General features: G+C 32.5%; 1 protein-coding gene across 1 annotated transcript in view; it reads left to right on the top strand.

Moving 5' to 3' along the window:
* The window catches only part of LOC123711054, a 107,029-nt gene that overhangs the window by 82,234 nt on the left and 2,162 nt on the right, over positions 1–22,633 (top strand). Inside the window, exons 4-7 of the mRNA XM_045663452.1 lie at positions 6,610–6,711; positions 7,050–7,158; positions 12,874–12,985; positions 19,686–19,864. Of these exons, the coding sequence (XP_045519408.1) occupies positions 6,610–6,711; positions 7,050–7,158; positions 12,874–12,985; positions 19,686–19,864 (502 nt within the window). The remainder of the gene's footprint in view (positions 1–6,609; positions 6,712–7,049; positions 7,159–12,873; positions 12,986–19,685; positions 19,865–22,633) is intronic.

The following is a 22,633-nucleotide window of genomic DNA, read 5'->3' as shown; positions in this document are numbered from 1 at the left end:
ATGTTGGATAAACGGCATGTTTGTGGAAGGAAGTTGGAAAGTGGACGGGTACTGCAACTGCGGAAGAGATGCTGCATGTGGCACAGGATAAGACACGCTTCAAGAGACTAACGGCCAACCTCCAGTAATGAACTAAAAGAAGAACAATTTCATAGGCATTTTATACGTTCAGATTTTAATCGTCAAGTGATAACGTAATCCAAAATTTTCACGTAATTCTAAGATCGTCTAAACTTTATTTTTAGACCTTTCAAATGCCTAACTTTAACTACGAATATGGAAAAATCGTTTATTTGTATTGTTTGTACTTTAGTAGGTTCAAAAAAAATTCAAAATTCTTTATTTCTTTAGCTATATGTGCAATAGAATTCAGATTGAGGCCTCCCTAGTAAGTCAGAGACCTGTGACAGGGAAGCTTCGCTCTTCTTTAAATTTACAAACTTTCAACAACAGTAACCAACACAATTGGTTTTAAAAACGAGGGTTTTAAAAACTTAAAAATAATAAATATATGAATATATTGTGATGACTGTGTGTGTTTGTGGAAGACGAAACAAATGTGTGCGCGTGTGTGCATGAAAAGATGGATTAAGGAAAGATTTATATTAGAGGATTTAACAATGCTTCTGTTTTGTTATAGTTGAGTGTACCGAGCCAATGGTTTAAAGTTGTTTTACATTTGTGGTATGTAAGATTATGCAAACTAAGGGTTTTATTTAAACTATTATAGGTTCCAGTAGTGTTAAAAAAGGTAAAAAAAAATAGTATCATCATATAAAAAAGCTAAATATTTTTACCAAACCAACCTATAACTCAGAGGCGTTCATTAAAAGTGAACTATTACTAAAGTTATTTAGAAAAACTATTTTTTAAGATTTAAAATGGGTTTTAAGGTTTAAAATGTCTTTCATTGTCCAATATCAGTAGTTAATTAATCGGTTATTTAAAATTAAGTTCTGTAAACATACAGTTTTTTATATTTTGCCATAAGCTATGGGTCATAAGGTCTTATATAGTTGTTATGTGTTTATACATAAGGGGGCTTTTTTCTACAAAAGTATTTTTCACATTTTAATTTTCACATTTTCACATTTAACCAAAAAACTTAACTTAATTATGTATCTCACCCCGCCCTATCCTTATCTGAATACATACATTATGTATTTCTTGTTAAAAGAACAAATTTTAATTTATAATAAGTTAATTAACATGCAAGTATCGAAAGGGATTGTAATTAGTTATACGTTTGAGCAGTGTTCGTGCAATGACCTGAACTGTACGCCAATATACTTTCCTTCTTGTGTGCAATTACTAAACTTTGAACATATACATAATACAATTATTACACACAAAGATTGCAATGGGTGGCCTTATCGCCTTAAACACTAGAAGGGAAGCCGTTATAACAGCTATAGTTACAATACAATAGTAAAGCTAATATTCATAAATATAAGCAACGCCGGTAACGCATGTGCGAGCCTCGAGCCCTCGAGCCCCAAACGATGATTTTTTTATTTATAGAACAGGGGGCAAACGGGCAGGAGGTTCACCTGATGTTTAGTGATACTGCCGCCCATGGACACCCTCAATGCCAGAGGAGTCACGAGTGCGTTACCAGCCTTTTAAGAATTTTTACGCTCTTTTCTTATAGGACCCTATGTTGAATTGGTTCGGAAATACTTCAGTGATTGTCCATGGACGGTTATTATTTAACATTTGATCAACCTGCCCGTTTGCCTCGGTTCTATAAAAATAAAGCAAAGTTATATAAATTCGTGAACTAGCAACCACACGGTCAAAGTTTATAATTGAAACAGTCAAGAATAACATAGCGAGGGAACGTATATGTTAGCGTAAGATGGAGCGTCAGAAATCACGTACGACTAAATCCAACACACATCGACTTTTGCATTGTTCTCTCTAAGTCTTATCTGTGACTATACAGTCAATATATATCGTGATCCTTGAGATCCTTTTATTGATGTTAAAACGCGGCGGAAATAAATATTGATCATATTGTCATAAAATCTAGGTTTTTTGTGATCCATCAATATCTGTCAATATTTATTGACTGTGTGCATGTGCCTGTTGATATGGATGAGCATTCAAGTAAAACCCTGTATTCACTTCAGTTTAGTTTGGTGCATGTGATTAGTTCTGGTGATTAGGAGAAAACAAGTGTGGACAACGACTGATTAGTACAGGTGATCAGTTAGCTGCGTAGTAACGTGATTGTATAGCCCCTCCCTTCCCCCTAACTCGCAGCGTGCCTGCCAAAACACGTCTGGACAGGCATCAGGACTCTTCGGTCAACCGGAGACCAAAGTAATCCCTTCAAGAGCTTGCGCCATGAATGTGTCTTCTATAAATCCATTTTTGAACCCATACTCTTCTTGGTCTTGCCAGTTCAAATTCCAAAACTTCTTCGGTTTCAGATAGCACTGTGTTTAATACTTTCTGCAATTACAAGCGCGCTTCTCGATGTTCGTCAAAACTTGCTGATCAAGCTATCGACAAGTGAATTTACTTAACAGAGCTACCAAACAAGAATTGGACACTACTTGCACTAATCATCCTCAGTTACTAATCACTTGCAATCGCACTAATCAAAGTGAATACAGGCCTTAAGATGTTGAATCACTGTTTTTACAACATAAATCTACGTAAAGTATTTCTGTGTTTATGCTAATAAAAAAAATAAAAAAATGTGTACGTAAGAAGTGAAACTTCTTTATGACCTCAATTTCAAAAAATGATCTACTATATGCAACTTTACAGAAATTAGTTAAATAAAATAAAGTTAGAGAAAGTTTAACAAAAGGCTTTTATTTTCAAAGACATGGATACAAATAATACAATTATTTCATTTTACCCTATTACTACTAAGATTATTACAGAATTTCATTAATTGTAATAGATTTATTACTATCATTGTTATCGTTATTATATACTTTTGTTATTAATGGCTTCGAATCTCATCGAATCAACCGTGGTAGGGACAAGAAAAAGTTGGCACGTAATGGAAAAATGTGACGCGTAATCCAAAAATGTGACGGTAATTTTTTTCCAACGCCGATAAAGAAGTTTCACTTCAATTAAAGTACAGAACTGATTACGCAAATTTATTGTTTTAATGAACTCACCTTACCATAAAGGTAAGTTACAGTTTGACCTGTGTTATGTCACTACTGGCCTTACTTTTATCATCCACTATTACGTCTAATCCGAAGAATGATCTTCTGATTCCTGACAATATTGAAGTCAATACCTACTGAAAGTGTAGTACGACCAGTAGATTCAATATATATTGAGACAGGTATCGTGATATGGGATCCCGATATTTATTCATCGTCTAACCCCTGCCATAGATTCAATTTTAACATTTCGAGTGTGGGACGTGGGTCTCACTAAAATAGCCGCTCCAACTCACTATCACTAATCGGGAGATATCCAAAATTCATTGCAAAAACTTGAACATTATAAAATATTGCACTTTCATATCTATAAAAAAGTTTCCTTTCGTTTTACTCCAATCTAATCTTCCTCTAGGTTATATCGAAATTTTCTGTGTATGTCTAAATAATTTGTAACAATAACCAAAACACGTCCCGAACATTTACAAAAGGCCTCAATTTCAAAGTACCCTCATTTCGCTAATTAGCCATGACACGACCGCCGTTTTTATAAAAGCGTAATTAAAAATTTGGTAATTTCGATTTAAATATTGTTAGGAATAATAAAATACATGTTTAGACTTCATTAACATTAAACAACGGCAAGTTTTGTTTATAGAAGGATAAAATCAAGGCTTCACGACGTTAGGCAGAATAGTTTGGGCATCTGGCGCAGGACAAGACACGCTTCTCTAGGATGACGGCCACCCTCCAGTAATGCAGAGGCACAAACAATTTTTGTTTAGGTGTTCGAATAATTGAAAATATGAAGAAAATGTTTATGTTAACAATAACAACGATACTATTTCAATAGATATTTAAAAAACAATTATCTAACCAAATTTAATACATTGTATGTTCCGTTTTCCGCTATTAAACTCAAACTAAAAATAACTTTACTCATATAGGTAACCAAGTACACTTATGAAATTCAACAGAAGTATATTTTAATGCGAATCTTGGTTTTGCGCACCATGTAGGATTAGATTTATTTATTAATTTACAGGTCCAGCCATGGCCTAATTCTAAACTAAATGTAACATAAAACTAAAATAAAATACAATTAAGCTATTTACAAAATTGGCAGTAAACCTCTAGCTATCCTCTAATCTTTTCCAAAAAGACTTACAGAAATCTGGGGTTCATATTACGAATAGCTTGTGGCTTCACGAATATCAGTGCAATTAAAATGTTATACAATGCGCTAGTGAGAAGTCACTTGGAGTACAACGCAATGGTGTGGGCTCCATATGAGGCTAAATACAGTCTCATGTTAGAACGAGTACAAAATAAATTCACTTGCTGCCTCTACAAGAGACTGTATGGAGTGTATCCCGTACAGAACAAACAGTTCCTTCAATAAAACAGCGCCTCAATTCTTAAAAGGCCGGCAACGCACTCGCGAGCCCTCCATTGAGAGTGTCCATGGGCGGCGATATCACTTAACGTCAGGTGAGCCTCCTGCCCATTTGCCCCCCCTGTTCTATCAAAAAATCATCATAAAATCCACGCAGTCGAATATATAGGCATGTCTATGTATTGTGTCAAATTGTTTTATCAACCACCAAAAAAAAAACTGTTATCATTTATCTATTTATCTAAATACTAAACACAATCCCAATGCGCAATCCGTGGCAAATGTCTTTTTTCCTCGTGCTATCTTTGTATAAAGTACAAAATTTAACATACCATTTTTATTCTACCATATTTAGTTTTTATAGATCTAACGTGTCCTAACAAAAGTACCGTGATGCGAATACATTACAGTTCAGTGACTTTTTATGTCACCTGTTAAATATCCCCGTCAGTTTAAATGAAATATATTTTCTGTACCATATTTCTTTATTTCAGTGTAACTAAAATTATATTGCGACGACATTTCACACGTAAATATTTTTCTTTTACAAAATTCACCACACACTCAAATAGTTATGGCAGATTAAACATGGTATTATTAGAACCAATTATTTATTTTACTAGAGTTAAGTTCGGTGGCGGTTGTTGTAGATATGTACAGACATATGTTAAATGAAACGCCTATGTAGTCGTCGGAGGTATTTAATAGCTTGCGTATGGTATTCCTAACCCGAATGATTAAACAATCTATTCTATTAACAACTTTTTTTATGACTTTTACAGCAAATCCCAGAAAGATGCCTTTTAACCTAATGTTGAACATTATTTTCCTTAAACTGCATGCCCATAGCTTGTTCAGTCGTATACCTGTCGTATCCATATATTGGACAGTCAGTCGTCGATCTCTCTTTGTTTAGTAAGTAAAGTAATAATAGTTTTAATATGAATATATTTTTTCCCAGAACTTATTTTAAGAATGTTAAATATTTAATACAATAACTATATATTATCTACAAAACAAGGTTGATTGATCTTTACACTAGCTTGGCAAACATGTGATTTGCTGATGACCATTGCCTTATACGATTACCCTGAGGATATGGCTACCATGATTCGCAAGCTAAGCCAGGAAGGTGGGCCTAAAGATCAACTCTTTCAATACTAAAGCTATGACAAACATCGAAACAACCAGACATCAACAACTACCGATAGACACGCTCGCTCCTTGGAGACTTTGGCAGAACAAAAGACAGACTAGGTGAACTGACGACATCGTCGGAGCTTGGAGGAAGATGTATAAGGTCTATATCCAGAAATTGACCAAATAAAGAGGCCGATGATGATGATGTATTTTACTTAGACACGTGACACACACATAGTGCACACACAAATAACATTATCGCTCTTTTGCACAATTTGTCAGCTAAGAGCAGTACACTGTTGTGTTTATTAAGAAATATGTGCAGGATATGTTACATCCTTGTTTATAGAACAGTAAATGTCTCGAAGTTAACTGAGATTTAGCTGATATAACACTAGTATTAACGAATGGTTTCCCTTGTGCTTGTTAGATAATCTAAGTCGCTAATGTTCAATGCCCGATTTTTATATATTACTATATCTTAAATATTATAACCCCCTTAGGGAAAGATTCAAAAGACTTGAAACGGATATGTATGTCAAAATTCTATATTTTTTTCATAAAACACAGTTTATTACAAAAAATAAATCAGTGGCGGCGCTACAACCTTTTTAGGTCCTCAGATTTCTATATTATGTTTAATGATTATTTTTCAATCTAACAGGCAAGTAGGTGATACGCCTCCTGTGCATGACACACGCCATCGACTTTTTGTTATAAGGCAAGCCGGTTTCCTCACGATGTTGTTTTGTAAAGTTTTGTTATCCTATGCTGTCCATTCTTAACCTGCTGTACAGAATAATCAACATAAATAATTGTAAATTTGTAATAAATAAACCTCATATGCATTGATAAATAACATTTTATATAACCCTTTAAAACAGGAAAACTGATGTTACTATTATTCGTAATAAAAATTCTATATTTTTCTTGTTTCAGGTATCATGGATACGAAGAAAAGACTACCACTTGCTGACAGTTGGTCTGACCACATACAGTTCAGATCAACGTTTTCAAGCAATACATTTACAACATTCAGAGGTAAATTAAAAACTTTCGTTATTTTAGAAACCTTACAAAAGAAAGATTATTATTTTGATTAAAGTAAAAATTTACATTACAAAATCGCATCTCCATAGTATCCATAGTAATTTTTTAAATATATTATATTTATTAAAACTTTAATGATTTCACAAGAGCGCCCTTATGGCTTATAAGCGTATAATTAATCTATCAGGTACACCAAATAAAAAATTAAAAAGTCTGATTTTTTTTTATTTTATATGTAATCTGTGATGTATACAGATAATTTCAATTGTAGTTCAGAAGAATTCTCTAGACAAAGATGAACAAATTATTCAATAATGTCATGTTTTCAGGATTGGACGCTTAAGGTACGGTTCGTGCAGAGTCGTGATGCAGGTATCTACGAGTGTCAAGTTTCTTCTCATCCGCCTACCAGCATATTTCTGCATTTGGATGTAGTAGGTTTGTATACTGACTCAAATTCAAACTAACTTAATTAATATAAGTAACCAAGTACACTTGTGAACGTCAACAGAAATGATGTTAAATTAATTTGGAGTTATTAGTTCTATAACATTTATTTATTTATTTACATAAATACAGTATCCTACCTTGTAATGTATATTATTAAATACATATTATACACAATAAAGATATAGAGAGTATTGGAGACAGCCAACGCAATAAGTAAGCGTAACGTCTTTGTTAACGGGGATCTGTGCAACAGTTCTGGTCTTTTGTATCATAAACAATAAGCATGGCCTTCGTTGCACATATCCACAAGGTACAAAGAAGCCAAGTTCTTGGATAACACTTGGGTTGCCCTCCACCCCCCGCAAGACTTTCAGTATATAGTTGGCCAAGGCCCCGTCTTGTTTCCAATTTATTGTACCCCAGCCTTCCTAAGACAAATAATGTTGGGTACATTAAAGAATAGTAGCGAAAGATGCCATACAAGCTGTAGGTGTTTCTTTTTTTATTGTTCCATTAAGGCTTGCCTGGAAGAAATATGCTTATTAGCGTTAAGCCCGCCGTTTTTTATATATGTATTTTTTTTTTTTGTAAAACGTTTCGTTACGTTACTGGTGTGAATAAATAAAAAATAAATAAATTATATAGGCATCGTGTAAATTTATTGTGTGCGCTCATAATGCAATAGTTTCATGCGGAGCTCAATATGTACCCCACGTGTATGTAACACATGGGGTATTATATAAATATAACAAATTTTATACACATGTGTATTTAAAATTGTGTATGAGTGACATCAGAACATTATAAGTTAGTTTGAAGTATCATGTGATCATTAATATTTTTAAAAATGATGAGTATAAATCTACAAATATGAATTGGTATTAATTGTCTTAAGCCAACAAAGAATTTAAATTATGGTTTCGCTAGGAGACCATGCAGGCGGTAGTTTATTTATTTATAAAAGCTTGCCAACTCTCGGTACACTGATACATTGGTACAAGAAAATTAAAATACAATTTCAAGTGTGACAAGCAAACTTCTTTATGAACTTATTATTCGGAAAATGATCTACTATATGCAACCTTATAGAAATTGGTTAAATAAAGATAAATCAGATAAAGTTTAACAAAAGGGTTTTACTATCATAGATATGAATACAAATAATACTATTATTTCATTTTACCTTATTACTACTAAGATTATTACAGAATTTCATTAATTGACTAGACATCAAAGACTACTATAATTGTTATCGTTGATATATATATTTTTTTATTAATGGCTTATGGTAACTGAAATATGAAATATATTGTTTAAATTCCACAAAATTAAGTAACCGAGTAAAACTCCATCAATTGTAGTGCCGGATCTTGTTAAATAAATACAACAATCACACACAAGTATAAAAAAAGAGATATAATTACTTACTTTTTTCAGAAATTCACTGGAATTACAATTATTTTATGTAATAAATACAATATATTCCCATTACTACAATTATTAACAACTAAATCAGTGTATTTGTACAGTTTTAACTAAAGTGCTCACCTGTCTCTTAAGATCACAACATTAACACAATGTGACAAAAAGAGAGAAAAGAATAGTTTTGTTAAATAGTGCAATTACACTGATTTTTATTAATATGGGTGTAAGTTTATAATACCTGTCTCTATAATACTGGATCTTATATACAAATATCTATTTATATTATAGAATTAATTTACACAATTTATGAAGTCATGAATTACATTTAAATAAATACAAGTTATTTGTATACCTTAGAAATTTAGGACAAGTTCACAAGTCACTTCAGATTATATCTCTATAAGCAGACAATAACTCAATGTCTCATATCATATTCTTCAGGTTTATCCCACCACTTCCACGTTGCTGGCATTGCTATTGTTCATCAACTTTGAATGTTGAATAGTGGCAGGTCCCATTAATAGTAATCTCATTAATTGCCGATTTTGGAGGTACTTGAGATGTTGGTAATGCTTCATTATTGTTTATGACAAGTACAGTATACAATATTTTTTCACAAACAGCTTGAGAAATGCCTGTTGAGAAAACATTGGTAGGTTTCAGACTAAAATATATGCTGAGTGCATATTCATTTTAAAATCAAATTCCTATTGTATTCTATTTTTTGGAAGTGCAATAGGCTTGCACTGATTGTCATTGCACCGTGTATACGATTTATTAAATAAATAATCTTTTAAACATTAAATTGAGTTTTTACATAATTTTATTAATTGTAATAGAATTATTCCAATCATTGTTTATTATTAATTGTTGTTATTAATGGCTTCGAATCAACCGTGGTAGGGACAAGAAAAAGATGGCACGTAACCGAAAAATATGACGGTATTTTTTTTAACGCCGGTAAAGAAATTTCACTTCAAATAAATAAAAACTAAACTAAAATCGATTTCAAAGAAAGAGGGGAGCACCTACGAACATCCAGACCTAGCTCGTTTATCAGAATGCTCAATCTAGATATGGGTGAGTGTTGGCTAAAACGCGTTCTTATGAAAGGAAGGTCAAATGGGAAGATGGGATGTCTGTTCAAATATAATTATGAAGTAACAGAGATTCATTTAATCCATATTCCATATATATGACGTGTAAGTATTTATCATTTCAATAACATACATTCGACATAATTTCCAACTTCAAAGACCGTTGTATTTTTTGTAACCTATTTAACTAACAATTCCACACAAGTCATAAAGGGTTAATAACGAAACTATAATTACTCTCATACTAAAACAATGCTAACACTTAAATATTCACTAACATAAGCTGAAAATGTCACAAAGGAGACCTTTGAAATTGTACCAGTAATTTAGAAAAATATTTGCTCCAAAAAACATTAAAGCAATGGTTTAATTTATATTCACACGGCTTTTAATTATTTTTGGGTTAAGTCGTTCCGCTTTAGGTCTGAATTTTTTATTTTATAAGGGTTCTTTACGCGGCTTTGGTGTTGGGCCCTGTTATTATCCACTTGTCAAAGAAACTTGAGAGATGGTCTATTATCAAAGGGCAGTTAAGAGGTCAAGGTTGGTATTATACGGCGTATTTGGTAGTTTTATCACATATGAGTTTATTGAAAATATATTAAATGACTGCAAAGTTTGAATACACAAAGTAGTAATAAAATAGAGTGTGGTTACGAAGGAAATTATAATGTTATTGTACCAAAACAAGTTCAAATGAATAATTGAATAACTTATTACTTCTATCGTAATTCTTATATTAATATTTTTCCAATAACTACAAAGGCTACCAATACACAAGTTGTCAATGAAAGCATAGAAATAAAATTAACTTCTAAATTAAGAACTAAACATACATCAATAAAATGTAGGAATGTAAATACAGACAGGAGAATATAAAAGGCATTACTAGTTTCGCCTTAACAAGACGATACGTTCATACGCCGTACAGGTTATAAACATTTATATATTAAAACTTCGTTGCAAGTATGAATAATTATATAAAAAAGGGGGCAACTGGCAGTCTTATCTCTTTTGAACGGTCTCATCCAGGCAACCACTCTAAGAAAAAAAAATGTGCGCGTGTACTAGTGTACACACGTAAGAAGTGAAACTTTTTATGATTTTATTTTTCGAAAAATGATCTACTATATGCAACTTTACAGAAATTGGTTAAATAAAGTTTAACAAAAAGCTTTTATTGTCATAGACATAAATACAAATAATACAATTATTTCATTTTACCTTATTACTACTAAGATTATTACAGAATTTCATTCATTGTAATAGAATTATTAGTATCATTGTTATCGTTATTATATATTTTTGTTATTAATGGCTTCGAATCTTTTCGAATCAATCATGATAAGGACAAGAAAAATATGGCGCGTAACGGAAAATGTGACGGTATTTTTTTACAACGCCGATAAAGAAGTTTGACTTGAGAAAAAATTATTAGATAAGATAAGCGCAATATTGCAAAAATACATAAGATAGTTATTTAGACAAAACCAATGGAACGAGGCAAAGCAATTTAAACATATGTAAACAGTTCAAGGACACATTAAATTAAAAATACACATAATCCATGAATTGCATGAAAATGAAAATGCGTTATAGGCATCAGAATTCAATTGCAATAAAAGAAAACGATTAACTGCAAACAGAAATTGGTGTAGGTTCATATTCGAAGGACAGTATGTCAAAGTTGAAAATAGCCTTCAGTTACTGACGACTCAATTCAATTCTATCTCGCAAAAAATGTTTCGGGTCGGCTTACCATGTGTCATGTATTGATGGTGACATAACTAGTGAACTTTGAACTATTCATCAATTTTTATACCGTACTGGTGTTCGTCTTAACTATTCTTTAGAATGCATATATAAGCAGATTTATAATAGAGATTGAGGCTGCAATAACCAGACTAGGCATGGGAAACAGCAGCTATTGCAGGCTGATTCCCTGTATTGTGGGCAGCTAATCTCTTCCTTTTAACATGTAAACTGTATTTACCTTTATTATGTCTCCATGACACAAATTTATATTTAAACTATTGTTAGCTTCTTATATGTATTCAATTAAATTCTAAACATTTTTATGAAACATATTCATAAACATTACAAGTGCGCATGTGCAATAGTTATTCATTTGACTCGTTCGGTTGTTTACGAAATGTTACGAATTGACTCGTTCGGTTGTTTACGAAATGTTACGAATTGACTCGACCAAGATCCGATCTCCGCGAAGTGGGATGGTCGAGTCGGAGGAGGGAGTTGTGATTATAAAAGAGGTTGTGATACATGCACACGGGGTTTTTCTTAGTAAATTATAGTGAATTAAGTCATCATTGAAGTGTTTAATTTCCTACCCTCAGAACTAGATCAACTACCGCTAACACTATTTTCCGACAGATTCGAATCGTCAACGACCAGTCACTAGCCGCGCGGCTTGTTTCCTTGGCGTTGCGTAAAGATGTGGGGTCTCTCAGTATCTTCTACCGCATTTACCATGGAGTGCTCAGATGAATTGTTCGGCCTACTACCTGCAGCTCAGTTTCATTATCGGAGATCAAGGCAGAATACAAAATACCATCTGTATCACCTAGACGTCCATTGTTCCACAAACGAACGTCCAAACCAATTCGACTTAGGGTCCTTCAAGAAAAGAGCGTACAAATTCTTATAAGCACGACAACACACTTGCGAGATTTCTGGCAATGTGTCCATCACGGGCATCAATCTCCTGCCTGTTTGCCTCCTATTACATAAAAAGACACTTAATGATGTTGCGAAAAGACTGACTTATCAGTTTACCACTGAACGAATTCATTAAAGTAGAATTGTCCATTGTTTGTTATCGGAAGATTTGAGTTTGTTTCTTCTATGGCAATAGTGTTAAACTGCAGAGGATAACATTAAATAAATATTTATATGTATTAACTTTTTTTAAACCATTAAAAGGTTTATTAAAAAATCAAGTAACATATGTATAAGACATGTATGTATGTTTATTAAGTTGCAGAAAAAACAGTCTCACAAACAGGAAAATTATTCAAATTATTTATATATCCTAACAAAATTATTCATTAAATGGATAATTTTAGTTTGCCTACACATATTAGAATAATTTTTTATTTGATAATTATTTACCAAAATGAAATCAATAAGTTTCTCCAAATATTAACAAATGAATACTTTTCAGAGGCCCGCGCTCAAATTTCTGGGCCAACGGAGAAGTATCTCAAGCCTGGTTCAACTTTAAGGCTTCAGTGCTCCGTTGTACAAACTACAGAAGCACCAGCCTTTGTATTTTGGTAAGAATTTATAAATAAACCTCTTTTTACGAGACTAAATCTACTACAGGTCATAATAAAATGAGTAGTTATGTAACGCTTAAACCGTAAGTATTCCAACTGTATTGGCCTTGTGGCTAGCACGGCTCTCAACCTCAAGGTTCGTGCGTTTGAATTACGGCTGTGTAACAATGGATCTTTCTTTGTGAACAACTTAACACTCGCTCGTAGAGTGAAGATCGGCCAACTTAGGCTAATACCGAAGGTTGTAATGCCACTGGTTTTTTAGTACACGTTTTCTTACAACAGCTAACCGTTATAAAGCAAATCATTTATGTTAAGATCTTTCCTACTGCAATGATTATCCTATAAATTATAAGTTTGACACGCAAGTGTACTAAATTTCACTTATCGTACAAATTTGACTATTTTATTTTTCGTTTAATAAAAGTCATGTCTGGATCTATAGATTAATAATGAATGATATTTAAACTTGTTTGTTGTTTAAACCTACGCTACAACCTTTTAGATTTTTGTATCTGTTCCTTGATCATTCGTAACAGACAATTTTTTCTTCTTGTTTTCCTTTACCGTACGAGCGAGTGTTAATGCGCACAAAGACAGAAAGTCCATTGGGGCACAGCCGGGAATAGATGAGTCGCACGCTGAATCTACTTGGCCAATTCTGCTCAACATCCGTATATTATAACCTGTAAAAAATTCATTACGACCGTCATACATATCCAGTTCTTACATAAAACAAATTTCACCGCGAAAATGAAAATAAAACGCACACAGCCCTCACGGAGAGTGGCCGTAAAACTTTATTTTTTCCGTAAAATTTTAGTTCACCATTTTGCGGTTCGACGCTCATAGTAAATTGTTTTGCTGGATACATTTTTAAGTGGAGTACTGTTGAACTATTAAAAAGTTGTTTGTAATTTTTTTGAAGTGGTATAAGTAGATATTATTTTTATTTACGTAATCATTACGTAAAGATATATTTTATCGAACTAATACTAACTAATGATTTCTTGTAAAACTGTAAAATTTAATGTATGTATAATAATAATAATTAAGCCTCATTTTTTGCTAAAACATTCGTCCATCTTAACAAAAGATACACACACTTAAAATTGTATACAGATTTTTAAGGACCTCCTATAGAGTATATGCTTCCTCCAACTGGCTCCATCACTCTCTATCTTGAGCATTTTCTCTCAATACATCCAACTTCTTTAAGATCGACAACTTACCATGCAAGAGAACGACCTCTTTTTCATTCCCTGGTAATAGTCAACCTTGTAAATAGGTATAATGCATCTTTAATCATCACAAATAATATAATGTTCACCAATAAGGTTGAGTTTGTTATAATAATTGTTCGAAAATGTTTAGGTGTTCCTTTTTTATACCTAGGTAACACTGAAAATGTTTAGAAAATGAAAAACGGCTTAATGTAGAAAGTTGCCTCCCTTCCTTTCTACACATCGTCGCATTCAATGGAACCACTGAGAAAGACAGTGGGTTTCATCCTCAGGGGTCTCTTCTATGGCATTTTAGTACGATTTCACCGCAACTTCAGGGCTCGTAGAGCGATCTTTAGTTTTTGGGAACAAATGAAAGTCGCAGGGCGCCAAGTCAGGACTGTATGGCGGATGACTCATTATCTCGACATCTGTTATAGTCAAATACGTACCAGTCCATACGAAGGTGTTTCTGGTCGGCGGTTAAAGTATGGGGAAACCATCTGGTACTGTCTTTTGTTAACATAGCTTTTACACATAGAAAGAAAACACTTTTTTACCGGATTGAAGCTATATATTATTATAAACTTTTAATTATTTTACATATTTTTTTTCGTTTCGCGTGCATTCAGCGTCATTCATTTACAGCGTGTGTGGTCATGGTGACTGAAAACAAAAGGTGATGAATGTCAAAAAGTATCACAGCTGATTTCTGCAAAAACCCGTCATCTTTTAGTCCATATTAACTCGAAGTCGAAATAAATACAGATAATACAACTTTCTTTCAAACTATCTGGTACAAAGCTTCCCGGCGCTTAAATGTTCGTGTAATATTTTTTTAACTTGACTCACACCAATGCCTAGGCTTGCCCGAATCTGCTGATAGATCACTCTCTTATCTTCCTCTATCATGCGTCGCACAGCACTGATGTTATCTTCAGTAGTCGCTGTTAAAGGACGTACCTCACCCCGATCATCATTGAGACGTCCACGCTTAAACTTGTTAAACCAATTGTAAATAGTTGCACGAGATGGGGCTTTATTAAAAATACTAATCGCAGCCTATCATGACTTTGTTGTTAAGTATTCAAACAATGAAAGTCATAATAAATCATTGACCGAAAATTTTCTCGGGTTAGGTTCATTTTCACGTGTAACAAGAGTTTTAGAATTGCCGCTAATTCAAAAAAACAAATGACAAATAAATTTTAGGTTTTATTTTTGGTAGATTAGGTTACCAAAAAGTTCTAAAATTAAAATTAATTTTTTTTTATTAGCAATGTTTCTAACTGGCCAGTTCTAAACATTTTCAGTTTTACCAAAGTATCACAATAGATAAAGACGGCACACGGCAGTCAAGAATACTTAATGTAAAGATTTTAAAGAGCACACACTCTGGTTATATTAAGACCTAGGTATAAGAAATTGGTGTTTTTTTTATGGGAGGAATAAAAAGTATATTTATTTTAAATATAATATATTTAATTCAACTATGTAGGTATCATTGCTATATATGCACTTTTTCCTTATTATAAGCATCTAAAAAAAACATAAACAATTTAAAGGCTTCGTCTGCCCCATCGGAGTTGAACTTTATACCTCGCAAGAGGTTATCTAAATTTTGAAAGAAATAGTAATCTTTTTATAGAAAGGTCCGGGAAATACGGAGGATTTCTTAGACATTCCAATTGGAGCTCCTCTAATTTGGTAGCAGTCTGTGGTGAACTGTGTGGTCTAGCGTAGTGGTGAAGCAGCAGTGGCAATTGACCAGACTTGATTGTTGAGCAGCTTGCTTTTTCATCATGGTTTGCAGTTGTTGACAATAGGCATCTACTGTAATCGTCTGGCAAGACTTAAGAAAGTTATCGTGAATGTCCGGCATTAGTCCACCAAACGTTCACAAGAAACTTTTTCCGAGTCAATTCTCGATTGGGGAACGATTTGGCTGGTTCGGCTGGGTTCAGCCATTGCTAACAAAAAACGCACTGTGTTTTCTTTTACACCGCAACCATACACATAATTAATCCTTTGAGCCGTTTCTGCAGCACTGGTGCTACGGTGGAGCTCGTACTCGTAAATAACGCGATATATCATGTATATAGAGAAAATTTAATCTTTTATATGTTGTACGTTATTTTCCCCTATAAATATTAAAGTAGTTCCTCCGAGTACAATAAACTGGAAATTGTTTAATAATATTGCTTCTTAGAAATGTGAACATGTTTTCCTGGTAATTACACTATTACCACGGGAAAGCTCGCCTTGTTAAAATGGTAAAACGTAATACAAATTTCAAACGAGCGTGCGGTACGACCTACCTGCAACATCAAAACCTCAGGTTTTGCTGTATCGTTTTCCGGCTTTCGTTAAATTTTAATTATATTAATTTATATAAGACTCAGATTTAAAATATGGATCGTAATTAGCGTCAGATCTACAGTCACAAGCCGTACATACAGTTTGTGTTTTTGTAAATGTTTAACAATTAATTTTTCATTAATATATATGCGAAAGGATCCAAAGACCATCCCGATCTAGGTAGAGGTGATTTTTTTTCTGGTACCAAGCAACGTAATTCACAACTGAGGTCAGCCTGTCTTAGACCCAAAAACCCACGAGGCACAGAATGCTCCTCACAAAAAATCTATTAATGATTTAAAGATCTGTGAATTCCCGCACCTCATAGAGTGTTAAAAAGCCAGCAGAATCAGGTGAATCGTCACTTTTCCTCCCTCGTTTTCAAATTAAAACATGAACTATATTTGAATATCTTGAAATAAAAAAGTCGTGAACAAAAAAACAGTGATATATTGTTTTAATTTTAAGAATAATTATTGCGAAAGGCCTTAAATTACATTTGAATTTAATTGTTTTTATACTCTGTATACATTTTGAACAAAAACCTCCTTCTTTAGCTAGCTTATATTCGAAATCACTAATCTATAAATGGAATGAGAATTGCCTTGTGCACTTAACCTGACATTTTATGTCATAAAAGCAAGACTATAATCATTTATAATGATTTTACTCATACATTTATTAGGCTTCTGTGTCACATGGTGTTTTGTAAATCAAGTAAAATCTAAACAAGACTAACAGATATTTTGTTCAGGACCATATGAACATATTTCATCTACATTTTCATTTGCCATAAAGCATTTCTTTATTTATTTCGTAAAAATATAGCCAGAGACGCAATACTTAATATTTACCTAAAAAATGTTTCCAAAGGGAACAAACAATAAAAATGATTCAATACATTTAACTAAGTGATATCTAATTTGTCTGTATTGTGTGATGGTGTAAAAGTGTGGGTATGTACGTGAAGCTGTGTATGTGGGGTATGCTCATGATGCAGGTGATTTTGCGCTATCGATATTCCTAATACTCTTTTTAACCATATACATAAACAAGTCAAGGCTTAAATATTGGTCGTTGTATGTCCGGGCTGCACGATACAAAACTGAGTTTTTTGCATAGTTAGTGTTCATGTGAGGAATATGAAACAAAGCACTATTATAAGTCTGGTTGGCAGGAACATGGAACGGCATTTTTTCTAGAAGTGAGCATTTAATTCTAATTGAGATGATGTTATGTAGTAGCAAATAGCGTATTGTTTTTGTAGTTAGTATCAGTAAGAAACATATTGAATTTGAAATATTCGTATATTCATCCTATATATTTTCCATTCGGAATTCTAAATTTAAAATGCACCTGCTTTCAACTGCTGATCACAGCTCATTATTGGATTTTATACGTTTTTGTCCGAGAATGAAATCTTTAACGAAATAATAAAAATACTGAATATCCAATTAGCAAAAGTCTCTTGGGTTGAATGGGTTGTTGAATTTGAAAAAATATTATAGATAGAAGAGATTGATGAGCAAGATTTTGCTGACGTAGTTTATAGAATCTTTCTTGGTCAAAGTTCTTTTTTATAAATGTTTTAAGTTTTTTTATATATTTTTTTCGGCACAAAGACACAATTTAATATAACGATTTCGCCTAACTTAAGTCTAATAAATAATTTATAACAAACTTAATCTACTAAATAAATTTTAAAATAGTGTCACTACTAACAGTCTGTATTAATTTCACTCAAGACGTATCTTTAAGTTATTCCGTATATATCGATACGATATATATATATATATATATATATATATATATATATATATATATATCGTTTTTCATCGAATTGCGTTTTACTATTGCATATATTATATACCTAAAATGTATATAATATATATCTCTGTTTTAGTGTGTTTGGTTATTGAAAAACAATGTAAGATGATGTAATGACGGTAGTAAGTTTGCGAAAAGTGTAATTAGTGCACCCAATTTGAAAACAGGTTGAATAATTTCTTCGAATTTCCGAAATTTGCAAATAAAATTATTAGGCTGCTGCAGTTTTTGTTTGTGCTAAAACGGAGTCAGTTAAAGAATAATGACAATTGTCGATTTAGACTTTGACACACGAACCGGAAATGGTAGGTGGTGTTCCGGCGTAATGGCGCAAGAATGAATTGGAAATTAACCCCTGACGCGAGCGCACTAATATTATATCGCATACCGTACCGCTTTTTAGCATTATTAAAGTATACCAGCTGGTGATAGTAAGTGCTAGACTTAGTCTGATCGTTTGTTGGATTCGTTTCTTTATTATAATGACACGCGACAGTCGAACGAGTATTTTATCGATGTAAAGGAGCATCCTGGATCAATCCTTCGGATACCCGGGCCCACACTATATCTCTCTAGATAATAATAATAATAGTAGTGTAACTGTCTCGTAACTCAGTATTTTAGTTTAATCTACCCTGTTAATGCTATATTCGAATATATAGCAAATGTCAATTTGCAAAAAACCATGTAGCTTTGTAGGTTTGTCTAATAAATCTAAACGCAACAAACTAACACATTTGTTTTAGTAATAACACTAAACTTCATACAAAACCTGTTTTAGCTGAATCACAAAAAAAGATTTGTTGCTATGTGAAACTTTCCATTAAGACAAATGGATAAACTGTCCTTTGGAAGGTTAAAAGTTATTGTCATTCCTAAGCTGGGATTAAATTAGATTTAGTTTGGCCCTGTCATTCCTATTATTTATTTAGTCGGAGGGTTAACCGTTTTAGTCACATTTACTATAAATTTTATTTATCGAGTAGTAACAATAAACTCTTTTTATTATTTTTATAATACAATGAATGAAAATAATATAAGTTATTTATTTAATCAAGAAAATTAAAAGGCTGGCGACGTACTCGCGAGCGCAAGATTATATGGGCGCCAGTTTATTATCAATTAGCATCAGGTGAGCCTCTTGCCAGTTTGCACCCTGTTCTATAAAAAAGGAATTCTTAAAGGGCTGGCAACGCACTTGCAATCGGTCTTGCAATCTAAGTGTCTATAGTATTACTTCTATATAAAAAATAGAAAGAAATATCATATAAGTAATACTTTCATTTCAGGTACCACAACAGCAGAATGATAAACTACGACGCAGAACGGGGCATCAACGTCACGACAGATACAGAGCAGCGCCTATCAGATCTTCTCATTCCAGCTGCAAGTGTGTCGCATGCGGGCAACTACACTTGTGTGCCCAATAATGCGGTCCCCGCTAGCATATATGTCCACATATTTAATGGTAAGATTCATAATTATGACCGCGTCTGGCATAGTTGGCAAGATACTTGGTACACAATATTCGATAAAGAATTTTAAGTTTTATACAGACTTTTTGCGGATCGAAAAGCACTGAATGAAATAAAAGCACTGAAAGAAAGAAAATGACCATTTATATTACTGAAATAATTCCGGCTTAGTTTCTAAAATCCCTTTAATTGAACACATTTCATTATGTTACTATAAAAAATATTACTGCTGTTTGTATAGCAGTGAAGATCTCACATCATAATTGTAACGTTCGTAACAAAGCTTGTACGTCGTAGTCAAGTCTTCGTAGGCCTATTATGCTACGGTTGAAATTATTACCGGAATTCGTAGAAATTAGTCTCGGAAGTTTTCTATTACAGTAATAGTATCCTAGTGTCCTCATTTAACTTTTGAACGCATAAAGAGCACTTATTGACAGCATACGCATCGCTCTACATAGGAAAGTAGGTCACGAACACATGACCTAACTGAATCTGCAATTACCACGATCTTGGTCCTTTGAGTGCTCTAAATTCTATTGAAAGAACTGATTCGTAGATGCTTATCTCATAAAGCTTCTCGAATAAGTTCAAACTGTAAAGATTCATGCGAGAAAATAATGAGATAAAATACTTTCAAGCTTAATGAAAGTATTATTTTTTTATTTAAATTCGTACCTTATTTACAAATAAATAAACGTATATATATATATATATATATATATATATATATGATATATGATTCATTTTGTTTAACTATATGTTGAGTTAGTTAACATTTATTGTATACAATTTTCCTTCAGTGCCATTGATCCTCCTCAGCTTTTTCCAAAGATCTCTATCCTATATCTTCTATCCAATTTTTTTTAGGGCACCCTCTTCTCATATGACCTTATTTTTCGAAAAATGATCTACTATATGCAACTTTACATATTTTTTTTGAATAAAGTTAAACAAAAGGATTTTATTATCATATAAATGAATAATACAATTATTTCATTTCACCTTAGCACTACTAAGATTATTACAGAATTTCATTAATTATAATCCAATTGGTAAATTAAATAGAATAAAATAGAAAATAGAAAATAGAAAATAAATTACAAAAATAGTAATTATTACTATAATTACTATTTTTGTCATTAATGTCTTTCAATCTCTTTGAATCAACCGTGGAGCCTAACCGAAAATGTGACGGTATTTTTTTTGACAACACCGAAAAAGAAGATTCACTTCAAAAATGAAAACAAATTTAAAAAGTTGTGTGTGTGTACCAAATTATTAAAATAAAATATATGTATCTAATATGCGTATTATTTTGTTACATTAATGATCAAATAACATAATTTATATCAAGAAACGATATGCGCAATAAAACGAATACACTATCAGAGCCAAACTCAATAAATTACCAAAATGTATCTGCCAAACAAAGATGTAGATGAAACAATTTATCGGCCGCCACGGGTTTCACTATAGGCTGTTATAAGTCAATTTTCTAGTCCATTACTGAAGGCACTAGTGGCCGTTTAACCCTCTCTCGTCATTCTATTAGACTTACACGATAGATTTAATTATAAACTGGTCACTCAATTTAAATGGATTCGGATTCAATTATTTTATTGTTGTAAACATTTTAATGATTGATGTTTAGTTATATCGATAATGTACAGTTTGAAAATGATGGAGCTCAGACAATTTATTATTCTATGGTTCTAGTAAATTTTGATTAATAATCATTTATTTTTTGATTTCATACATAAATAATATTTAGTACATTATATAACAAATATATTCCAAACAACTGCATGAAATTATTTTTTCTATAAATTTTCGAGCTACTCTTCAACAAATCATAAAAGGCAAGGTCTGCCACTTTGAAGTTGCCATTGAGACCTGGCAACAGACACACGTTTTGGTTGAAAAATCTTAGACATTGGTAAATGCACCAAGTCATTTTTTAGAAGCGCGGGATCCAAAATTAAAGAAGCCATGATAATCAACCAAGCTTCGAAAGGATGGTACTATAAGAAGATAAATTTTGAAACCGTATATCAAAAATCTTGATGTCCAGGTAGTCCTAATTTATTTGAAAAGTCATTTAATTTGTAAAACAAATTAACAAAAAACACAAAGTTTTTTTAATTTGATATATATAAATAATATTTAGATGTATTTACATAGCAAATATATTCCCCAGAGATCCATGAAATAATTTTATCTATAAATTTTGAAACCGTAGATTAAAAGTCCTAAATTATTTGAAAGACTATAAAACTACAAAAATCTAAACTATAACATTTTCCAAACTATTACATGCGAAGATGTTGCAATTATAGTATAATTTTCCGGTATCTAGTAATTCACATTACATTTTATACGCAATTTAATCTCTTCTAGGCAGAAAATTGGATGAAGTTGTAGTTGGGGCCGCTTAAGGAGTGGAATTATAGGAATCGCAACCTCCAAGCGATGAGTAGTCTGGTACGGATAGCATAAATAGACAAAATACGTTATTTATTCAATAAAATCTTTTGAAATTAAGACGAGACATTGAAAATACCTAGCTGTCTTCGCGATATCGCCTTGTACTTCATACGTAACTAGCACATTTTGTACCCTGGTTCTTTGAGCTATTCGAGCTAGATGGCTATGGGTTAGTAGGCAAGAAATTGATCATTAGTTACCTTAAAAAGAAAATAATACAAACTTAAAAATAATGAGATTCAAAAAAATGTAACCACAACCTATAAATATATGTT

The sequence above is a fragment of the Pieris brassicae genome, chromosome 6 (assembly GCF_905147105.1).
Source record: "Pieris brassicae chromosome 6, ilPieBrab1.1, whole genome shotgun sequence".
Classification (NCBI taxonomy): Eukaryota; Metazoa; Arthropoda; class Insecta; order Lepidoptera; family Pieridae; genus Pieris; species Pieris brassicae.
This window is presented reverse-complemented; position numbering and strand designations above follow the sequence as displayed.